At 49.7% G+C, this 10,505-nt stretch overlaps 3 protein-coding genes across 3 annotated transcripts; all 3 read right to left on the minus strand.

The window, feature by feature from the left end:
• Window positions 1–2,579: 2,579 nt before the first annotated feature.
• TEOVI_000497400 (uncharacterized protein) lies at window positions 2,580–3,086 on the minus strand (the record flags this gene model as incomplete). The annotated part of the gene is made up of 1 exon (XM_067227509.1): window positions 2,580–3,086. The coding sequence occupies one exon, from the start codon at window positions 3,084–3,086 to the stop codon at window positions 2,580–2,582; it is 507 nt and encodes a 168-aa protein (XP_067083610.1).
• A 1,270-nt stretch (window positions 3,087–4,356) lies between these two features.
• On the minus strand, window positions 4,357–8,013 carry TEOVI_000497500 (synaptobrevin, putative; the record flags this gene model as incomplete). Its single annotated transcript, XM_067227510.1, has 1 exon — window positions 4,357–8,013. One exon carries the CDS (start codon window positions 8,011–8,013, stop codon window positions 4,357–4,359), a length of 3,657 nt encoding a protein of 1,218 aa, XP_067083611.1.
• A 1,112-nt stretch (window positions 8,014–9,125) lies between these two features.
• Window positions 9,126–10,154, minus strand: TEOVI_000497600 (uncharacterized protein; the record flags this gene model as incomplete). The annotated part of the gene is made up of 1 exon (XM_067227511.1): window positions 9,126–10,154. One exon carries the CDS (start codon window positions 10,152–10,154, stop codon window positions 9,126–9,128), a length of 1,029 nt encoding a protein of 342 aa, XP_067083612.1.
• Between the last annotated feature and the right edge of the window lie 351 nt (window positions 10,155–10,505).

Raw genomic sequence — 10,505 nt, forward strand, 5'->3', positions numbered from 1 at the left:
CCAGAACTTTTATAGACCTCCCTTTGCGTGAGTGGACGGAGGTGTCCTTTGGCATGGGCAATCATCGGATAATGCGTTCCCAGGGATCGAAGAGTGCATAGTTGTATTCCAGAAAGATGCAACCCTCAAGTATTCCGTGTTTTGTGTAATTCCGTAGCCGTATTATAGTGGTGTTTTCTAGGTGAGAAACGCTGCCTGCTTTTGGCTTCTTCTGAACACCGTAAAGTACAGGAAAGCGTGCCAAGGCGCTCAGGCAGCCGGCGCCGAGAGGGTGTAACGAAGCAAATACTGTGGAAGTGAGTGGTAAAGCTGTGCCACATTGATGTGGAAGGAGAGGGGGAAATACTGTGCGGCGCCCTTCCTTGTTTCGATGGATGCAAATTTTCAGAACCCGCAACCATTGATACTCGCAAAGTGCGCATTTACACAAAGGCGAAGAGTGACAACACTTTGACTAGTGATTGAAACGTTACAAAAAAGGTGCCCCCAACATGGGTATGAAAGATATTTAGAAACTCTAAGAAGGTCAGTGCCAGCCACGCCATCGTGATGCCAGGGGTTGCTGCAAGAAGGGGAAGGCCAAGCATTTACACGCATCCCTGCTTGTATGAATTGCGGCAGCAGGCGGCAGTCCAGCACACACGACACAACCCTCCTGAAAAAAATTACGGATGGAGGCGCAAAGAAGTGGAACCTGGTAACGGAAAGTCCCTAGTGTCCGGAGGCAATTTTTCAGAAAGGCTGCCCTGGCACGACACCAAAAAATAGTAGCACATGATTGTGAGGGAAAGAAAGGCCACAACGAACCAATAGCCTAGTACCAGGAGATATTCGCTTATTTATTCTGATACCCAAAGCTTGTAAGTGCGATGAAATAAATGGAGCCAATGGGCACAGTGGAACATGAAGGAGGCCAATCCGAGGAGCCGGAGCAACCCCTTCTGAAACTTTTCAAACTTCCAGATTAAAGCAAGAAAAATCCCATCGTGAAGAACAACTACGTGGCCGCAGAAGAGAGCCTGGGAATCCCTTACTACAGTTTTGTGGCTCGCCACCAACTCTCTGAGCCCAAACAAAATGTTGCGCTGCTAAAAGGGGCCGAAAGGATTACCAAATCCTGAAATGAGCACGCAGGGAAACGAGAGCGCACCCTACCTACACAGTTTTCATGCAGAGAAAAAGTTCTAGGGAACCGCTCGATCCTTCTGTAAGCAAGCGAATGAAAATCAAGCGGCAATGGGGCACGTTCCGGTTGAACGGACGGGGAAGGAAAAGTGCTGTGCACTATGCATTCGCAAGTGTGTGAATCTTCTTGCCTTCATCTTGAGCATTCACTCGCGGGCCCCCTATGGGAGGCACATTTGTGCAGAGCCTCTTAGTGAAATCCAAGGTACCTGATTTATGAGGCGCATCCCAACCACTGGAGCACCATCCCCCCACAAAACTCAGTCGTTGGTGTATTGGGTGATTGTGAAAATGAAGTCAACCTCTTATGCCTACGAAATGCTCTCCTGTATCCCTCGATGTCAGGTAGTATCCCACAGCCATTTCATATGCAACTTTATCAACGCATCCCAGTCCCGCCTCTTTGGGCGTGTGCACTCTCTCCATCCACCGGAAGGTGAGGCTGAGAACCACTAGGCGATGACACCCTAGCACACCCTTGCTTGGGTGATTCCAAAGTAGGAGGTTCTAGGCGTTTCATTCTCGGGAATTCCACTCTGACGACGCTACTGCTCCGAGTTCTATGAATATTTTTCCCTTCTGACTTTACTGTTTATTGAACGTGCTCTAACACTCCCCCTTGGCGGCTTCAACGCGAGTGCCGAAAGCGTTTGGTACCTTTACATTATCAATTTCCCTTCACATAGCAGTGAGATGCAACAAATCACGAGTACGTACAACACCCGACCGACACTCTGTTGTTCACCATGGTGACCCACGGTGCAGGTTAAACGCACCACGCACTGCCGTACCCTTGAAGTGACAGCCTCCGCACCTTTTACTTCTTAGAAGATACCACAAACAGAATTGCCATCCTCCTCCAATTTCCAACCTAGTCCCTCTTTTTCTAACCTCGGACTCAGCGTTAAAGGGAGAAATAACATTGGGTGCAAAGGGAAAACTTGTACACGCGTTGATTCAGATGCAAGCCCATCCAACTGACTAATGAAAACTAGGGCTTGAGGGGGGGGGGCACATTTTTATGCAATACACGACAAGCTAATTCCACAGAAGCTGAAGAATTACGGCAAAAAGTGGCATCAACCCCAGCACACTATGCGGTTAACCTGCGAAATGGAGGCTGTGCCTATTATCACAGTGGAATAAAATCTCTGGTTGGACGTGATTCTGCTTCTTTGCCCCCCTTTTTGGCCATATGCACGCCCTCTCCCGTTTTTTATTCTACACTGCGAATATTTACTTCCAACAATGTAGAGCATCAGCAAGCAAAACGCACATATTATCACCAAGCATTGTGACCCTTCACCCATGCTGTTACTTTCCTCGTCAACGCCATAATGACCCATATGCACTCTTTTTTTTTCTGTCTCAAGAAATTCGTTCGCTTCACCTAGTTAAGCATAAATTTCACGACAAAATTTCATCGCCACCACCACCTCCTCCCTATTGAAGTATTGCACTTCTTTATTGACCCGGATACTGCATGTTACGGTGGATGAACCCCCGCTTTTGTTTGGGATTTTCGTGAAACGAAGGAGTACAGCTCCACCCTCGCTTCCTTCCCCCGTGCACTTCGATGATGCAACATCCTTGCGTGTTCCAACAGATAATGCAAACTGGTATTCCACATTCATTTGACAGCGACCAAAAAGAAATCGACAGCGCGTTAAATCACCATTAACCCGATCTGAATCCGATTCCGAGACTCCCGATTCGCAACTTCCCGTTACGTTATGATGCCACGGCAACAACCGTAAGAAGGCCTCCTCCCGTACCGGCATCCGTTTAAGGTCCTCTGAACGAGATCGCTTCTTAAGCCTAAAATAACGGTTGTTAAATTCATTTAGCAATCTTCCTAAGCTCACACTGTAAACGGTAATATTTGTCTTTAACGCCTTCATATATTCCCTCACCCGTCGTCTCCCCTTTATCTTCAGCTCACTCGTGGGATCAATTACTCCCTTAATGTGCTGTTCCAACCAATAGGAATGCTACTCAAAGAGAGTGATATTGGCTAATAGTTGCCTCTTTATCTGTGCCTTGCGATAGAAGACTTCGTAACCGAAAACCCCCGGATTGTTCATATCTATCTGTGTAGCCCATCCTGTATTTTTTTCCGTTGCTCCACAACTGTAAAATATGTGTAACACGAAATAACAAGCATATACCCTTTTCATTCCAGGAATTATCTGCCTCTTCCGCTTGATTTCGGTGTTACACGTCCAAACCTACTTTGTCCCACCCACCCCCTACGCACACACTGAATAAGTAAATAACCTAATCAATTGACGTCAAGGCTTAAACCCCCCCTAAAACTGGCGAAGGCGCGAAACCAAGGGGAGAACGAGGTCACATATGTGTTGGGTGGAAAGTAATAACTGGCGCGGGAGCTGTTACATTATTTGACATGCGTATGTTTGTTTGGTAGGGCACCGGAAAGAACTGCAGCCCCAGGGCCAAGAACTTTATCCGTGGAATTGGTGATAAGGGCATCCTGTTTGTTGAAGCATTGCTTTTCTAGCCGTTGCAACTCCCATCATAACCCGCACAAATTGCCCTAATATCCTGAATGTAATTCTACCTACCAAATATCGGAACGTTGGGGGTGCTTTCGCTAGGCGGGTGAGAAAAAATACTTCACACAATGTAGTAGCACCCGCATCAGATGAATGCTTGATCCTGCTTAATCTTTGCTGTGCGCACCAAACATCCAAACTCCACTAGCATCGATATTCTTCCCGCGACAAACGAGGTTCACGTTGTCATCAGAGTCAAATAACTGTGGGAGAGGAAGCCGCCACCGCAATCGGACCCATCATGCCGCGCAAATTCTACTCAATAAGAGGCATGTGAGGGGGCGGTGGCGACGTGACGGGTAAAAGTTACGACGAAAAGAGTGTTATGTGTGTCTTTGAAAGTGTGGCGAGCGTTGAAGCGACAGCTCTTTAAGTTGTTCCCCAAGTTTGTTTGAGGGGACTGTCGGTGCGGGAATGAAAGCAGACAGTTCACGCGGAGAATGGTAAAGACGAAAAGTTGTAATCTTCTTTTAGAAGCACTACACAAATGAAAGCTAACGTGTGCAGGTGGTGACGCATGCGCTTGGATACTCAGTTCTCCGGGAGACGACGCTTTGCGTACACGAGAATACGCAAGAGCCTGTGAGTGGAAGGGTTAGAACCAGCTATTTTTTTGCTTCTGATTTAACTTCCGGGCCAATGCCTCAAACGTGGTCGCTTCCTGCGCCAACTCACGCGATTTACTTTCAATTTGGGAAATTTTTTCACCTCGCTCATGCACCTTGACTTCGTTCTCCCTCATCATCTGCAGCGCCTCGGTCACACTGACGTTCTCCCGCGCGGCGACAGCCTTGAGCTCGCTGTACCGGCTTCCTCTCCTTTCCTCGCTTCCCTCCCTTTCAGATCTCCTTTGGGACAGGACCGCTCCGTCTCTCCCTCTCTCAACAATGGAATCGGGCCGAGGGTGCTGTGGTGCAGCCCCCTCCATCTTTTTCACCAAGACATTTGTTTCAATCTTCGTAGCTGCCTCCTCCCAGGACTGTGTGGTCAACCGTTTCAGCAGCCCCTGCTCTTGCTTTACTGCCGGCGGGGGTGGCAAAAACTGCAAGTAAGACCGGAAGGTTGGTGGTGCGGGTACGTGGCGGATGCCTTCCAAAGGTTCCGCAGTCAAACGAAGCTGGTCACTAACATTGCTTTCAGCTGAAACGATAAGATGTCCAAGTGCTCCCGACACTCCTACCACGTAGATGTGAAGCCCACTTCCTTCTATGTAGTGTGTGTGGAGGCGGAGGTCGTTTTCATCACAAAGACAGAGCATCGTATGCTCCGCCAGTCGCTGACCACTCTCGAGGTCTAATACGTTGAACCATCGCCATCCATTTGCGTCCCGACTCATCACGACCACCACGCGGAGAGACATGCAAACCCCCACATGCTCAACGGAGCGTCCCCGCCCCACCACAGGGGGTTGCATGCGGTTCGATGGAGCTTCTCCCGACAAAAGCCGCTCAGCAAGATATAAGTGAACCTTGCGTCCATTCCAAAGAACAACCGTTGTGTCAGGCGGGGAGTCTTCACCCAGTACGTTTCTCAGGCGGCTTCTTTCCTCTTCCTGTTTTTCCTGCTCGTCTTCTGCATGAAGATCACACTGCAAGGCATCATAGGGCCATCCGGGATTCACTTCCACCGCGACAATTCGACTACCTGGTGTGACAACTCCTCTCAAGGTGTACTCGCCGTCTGCACTCACAACCACTTCCCCACCAGAGACAACAACACTCAGGCGAAGGTCTTTTGAATTAGACGAGGGGAGCAATGTCCACTCCGTATCGGTCCCACCAACTCTCCCGTACCATAAACCTCCGGGGGGTTCTGCACACCACCGTAGCTCAACAGCAAAAATGACGCGGCCGAATACATCGCGGAAACTGACGGTGCCTCGAAAATCAGAATTTTTCTCGGCACTGGGGTCGCTTTTACCATCTGAAACATCGGCATGGGGAGCTCTAACCACAAGGCTGGCGGCCCCTGCCGATACCGAAAACCGTGGAGTTGAACTGCACAACATGACTTTGTCGTAGCTCCACCTACCATCATCCTCCCGGTGATAGCCGAGCATCTGCATGTCGGACATGTTCCAGATTATTAGCCCTCGATCGTTTGAGAGAGTACAAAACAAGGCCAAAAAGCTGTTCTTACCCTCACAAACAGGGCCAGTACTGCCGGCTGAACAACTTCGACCCATCCAAACTGTGTCAAAAGATGTTACAGATGCGCCCGCTGGAAATAGGCCTCCCGGATAATGAACCATGGCGGGCGCATTCCCTTCCCCAGTGACCCCGCCGCTTAGGTCAACGATGACCAAGTTCCCATTACGCAGTTGCAGAAGGATGCTCATCCCACCACGCACCAACTGGAAGGCTTGCGGTGTAAGTTCCCGCTGTTCAATTCGGCAGTCTGCCAACTTTGCGGTCCGCGCGATAATCTCAGCTTCTCCATCTTGTCCATCGTCCCCGACACTAGCTCCGCCAAATATGAGTTGCTCTTTTGAGAGGGTCATAATATGTTCCACATGTGGTGGTGAGAATCGCACGGCATTTACTGATACCCCCATTTCGTCAGCCAAAACGCGTAGTATAAACTCAGTCCTGCAAGGATGCTTTGGAAGGGCTTCCTCGAGTATGACGACCGCCGAGCCCGTAGGCAATGACGCGCGGGCGTTAGCAGCGGTATTCTGTTCGATTACAGTAGCCGGTACTGGGAGACACTCATTGGTTAGGGGAAGGAAGCATACAGCCCCAGTAGCCGAATACGGAACCATACCCAGAAGTATTTCTTTCTGTAGTCCCTTTCCTTCCACATCGCCTTCGCACTCCAAGCAGGCTAGGACAGTAGCCCATGGATCTTCCGGGTCTGGTTGTAAAGAAGCGCCATGCCAAATGGCTCTGGTAACCTCCGCGGGGGGGGACACCAGCAACATTTCATCCCACGGAAAGGGTTCGGGCATGACGTTTCTTAACGGGACAGCGGACTCCACATTTCGTTGATATCGTGAGCGCCGTACCAAAAGAGGGCCCAGGTCTTCAGATAGCACAAGAAGTGTGTCCAAGTCCGAGTCCTTCCATTCGCTCAACCAGTAACCCGGCCCAACGCATGGAATGACACGGCAGAGGTCAAGTGATGATGATTCATCGCCTTCACACTGCAGCGGCAGGATTTTCGCCTTTATGTGTGACAAAATGTCCTCCCGCTGAATTAATCGCTTCTCTTCCAAGTTAATCACAAGTTCCACAATATCACAAGTGGAGTGCAGCAAAAAATGCAGGGGCGACTTCTTCTCGGACCGCGCACCATGTGGTGGGTCGCTGGAGTGCGCGATGTACATGCCGGTAGACGACACCACTTCGTCGTCTGGTCCCCCGACCGGGGAGCAAGGACGGCATCCGGTTTGTACACTCCACATGAGTGCCACTGACCTTTCCTTGTCTTTCTTGCCGTTTTCCGCCCATATGTAAAGGGCGGAAGCGTCAAACGCCGCGGCAACAACGAAGGAAGCTCCAGGGGTATACCTGCATGCCGTAATACCACACCCCGTTTGGGGTTCTGGCAGGGAAAAGAAACGACTGAGACGATTTTCGTCCAAATACCACTTGCACACTCCAGCCGCACCGGCGACAACCGCAATAAATGTATTCGGATTACTCGGGCAGCTATTCATAGAAAGCACGTAGCCTCGTGGTGCCCACTCACTTGAAGCTGCTGAGAAAAAGGGGCGGCAAAGATTCATTGTGCTCGTTGTTAGTGCCGCCCACACCAACTGCTGAGTTGAACCACTTTCCTGTAGCCTCCAGTACATAACCGTACCATCCTCACAGCCTACTGCGCCCCACGTCACACCCTGCGGTACGTGAAGACTGGTAAACAGCACCCCCCTTTTCCCGCATGGGGACAACGCAGAAGAGATCCCATGAAATGCGTAGTCGAGAAGCACCAGCCGCTCCGGGGAGAGCAGCAGCACACTTGAAGTTCCAGAAAAGATGCTACAGTCAATCCAACGGACGCAGTTTGGGACCTGCAGCAGCATCTGCCGCCTACCACGCGCAACAAGCAGTGCAGGCACGTTATTGCCGACGCATAGGACAACTTGGCGAACCGGGTCATGGGCACAAAGATGATATGAAGTGTAATCCACCGTTTCATCCACGCACTGCATTTGGGCCCGCTTCAGGGTCGCTGCTTCGGGGTCACCTGCCTCGGTCTTGAACGCCGTTACGTCCGAAGGATTCAGCCATCGCATCAAATTTTCGAACATCTCCAAGTTACCCACAGCTACAGAGTCAAATAATCAAAAAAAAAGTATGAACAACAATAGGTAGTGCAAATCTGGACCTGTGCGCTGGGGAACAGTGTCTACTTCAAACTGCAGCGAAGCATTACCGAAAAAAAATCCACATACAAGTGAAAATACGTGGGTGGGGCGAGACCGTTGTCAGAAGGGGGGAAACATACGTCACTGTCCGTGAAATGTGATTGGATGGCAGTAGCATGGAAAAATATTTAGCGTTCTCTCGTTTAAACGGAAGGAATATAACAACTGGAAGGAAAAAATAAATACTCATCCGCAGCCGCGCCGGGCACCCTAGAAAAAGTTTCTAGTTTTTACAAGGTAAGTTAGTCTCGGTCCTTAACTCAACTCATCGTGGCACGGAATGTAACTCAGAGCACCGTTCCGTGGCCTTTTTCTAATCCCGCTGCTGTGGCGCAAGTCGAAATCGTACGTGTGCGCATAAGATTTATTCGTGGGCACCGAAAATATATTGGTAGTTCATATGAGCTTTATGGTTTGGGCTAGTGGTTGATTCCAAGAGAGAGAGAGAGCAGAGATGCAATGAAAGGCGTAATATACGGAAGCTCACCGATCCAATTTCCCCTTCCCCGGTTATCAAACGGAGTGGAATGTCTTGGTCCACTTGATCCAAACTCCACGTAAACAGCGGAGGCATTCGTGCAGACGCTTATGGGTCGAGCAAAAAATAAATAAAAGATAAACAACTAAATTAATGAAACACGGCATAAATAATAATAATAGTAAATGAGCACCGGCGGCATAAAACAAAACTTTTTAATGACGAATAAAAACTATGACAACGTGGAGGAACGTCTCAGCCTTGTATATATCAATACGAACTTCGCCACTAGAAACAACCAGCGCGTATGAAATAAAACAAAAGCGTAAGTGACTGAGCTCTGAATTCAATACAACCAAGTCACAATCCATCCCCACGCCCTGTTACGCCCGTTTGCCGCGTTCCCCTATTTTTTCGTTTAACGATATTGAAAATTAAGGCGAAAGGAAAGGGAGGTATTCAAAATAAAAATAAGAATAAAAAATACGGGTGCAAAAACAACATAGAATAAAAATCTTTATGCACCACTCCGTCCGACCACAAGAAAGGGCGGCAAATGTGCGTACTGTGAGGGAACGAACGGCCTGAAGGAAGGTAGCGGCTCGACCTCAACACCCACAAGGTGTTCACCCACCTCGACCGGATGTAGATCATTAAAGTACAATACAACTGTCAGCCTACGACGTTGCTGCGTTTCCTTCGCACAGGAAGGAAACCTGCGCCCATCAAACCATGCCGCAGCATCATCCGTGGGGTGGCACTCCCCTGTATTAAGCAACTTCCTTGTGGTACCGAGCAACTTGGAGGCTACAGGGCGGCAGAGGAAAATGTTCACAGCGCCGTAGCCCGTCATATAAGTCACACACGTTTTGGACAGCTCCTGTTGCTCTCGCTCCAATATAACACGGATGGGCGGCATGACACTACGCGGCGTCACGCGGTCACTTCTTGGCTCCCACCACAGTCGAATACTCATGGAGCGGTGGGCCGCGCATATCTGCAGTTCAGAGTCCAGCCGTGTCAACTTGTGGGTGCCGGAGAGCGTTGTGATCGCCTTCCGAATACGTGGGTCACGCGTGTCGCCTTGTGTTACGATCCCAACTGTAAAGTAGTTGGCGGACGTTCGTGTGATGTAAACACCCATAACAAGGGCCCTCCGTCGCGGAGTGCAACGGTCCGTGCCAAATATACTTGCGGCAGCGCGATGTGCTGCATGTTTCCACAGGAGTTCGGCGCTTTTCTCTGAAAGATCCTCCGCTATATGGCTGCGAGTTTGAACTGTGTACCCGGCATACGAGGCCATCATGGAGAGTGATTCCTGGTGGGCAAGAGCGGAAAGATGCCGGTGCAAAACCGACATATTATCATCGTCGGCATTAGAAGTTGGTACCGCGGCTGCCCCCTTTCCAACGTGGTGCTCGACAGTGTGAAAAACGTCCGAAATTTTCTCACAGACTTTAATAGGCTCGCTCTGCCCAAGCGTCTCGTGTCTGTAGAACACGCATGCGACATCTGTTGGACGCATATACGCTGTAATACTTGTCATTTCCCTTCCGTTATTACACGGCCACTCCCACCGGAGAGGGGTATCTGCGGAGTTCGACACTTTCCTGGGTTGTGTATTTTTTGATTTTTATTGATTAAAGTCAACAGCTTTTGACCTGGATTGCCTTCATCAGGGGAAAATGCATGTTAAGAGAAGCAACCAGTGGTGAGATTGCGCAAACACAGCCAACAGAACTAGGAGGGAAGGGTGATGCACCCGACATCAACCTGTGGGAAACTTGGGGAAAGTAAGGTTGTGAGGAGGAGAAGGTTTATTCGCACAGATTCCCCTTTTAGTCAACAAGTTGCCTCAACGAGGTATGCACACACACACACACATATATATATATAT

Source organism: Trypanosoma equiperdum (assembly GCF_001457755.1).
Source record: "Trypanosoma equiperdum strain OVI genome assembly, contig: ctg_984, whole genome shotgun sequence".
NCBI lineage: Eukaryota > Euglenozoa > Kinetoplastea > Trypanosomatida > Trypanosomatidae > Trypanosoma > Trypanosoma equiperdum.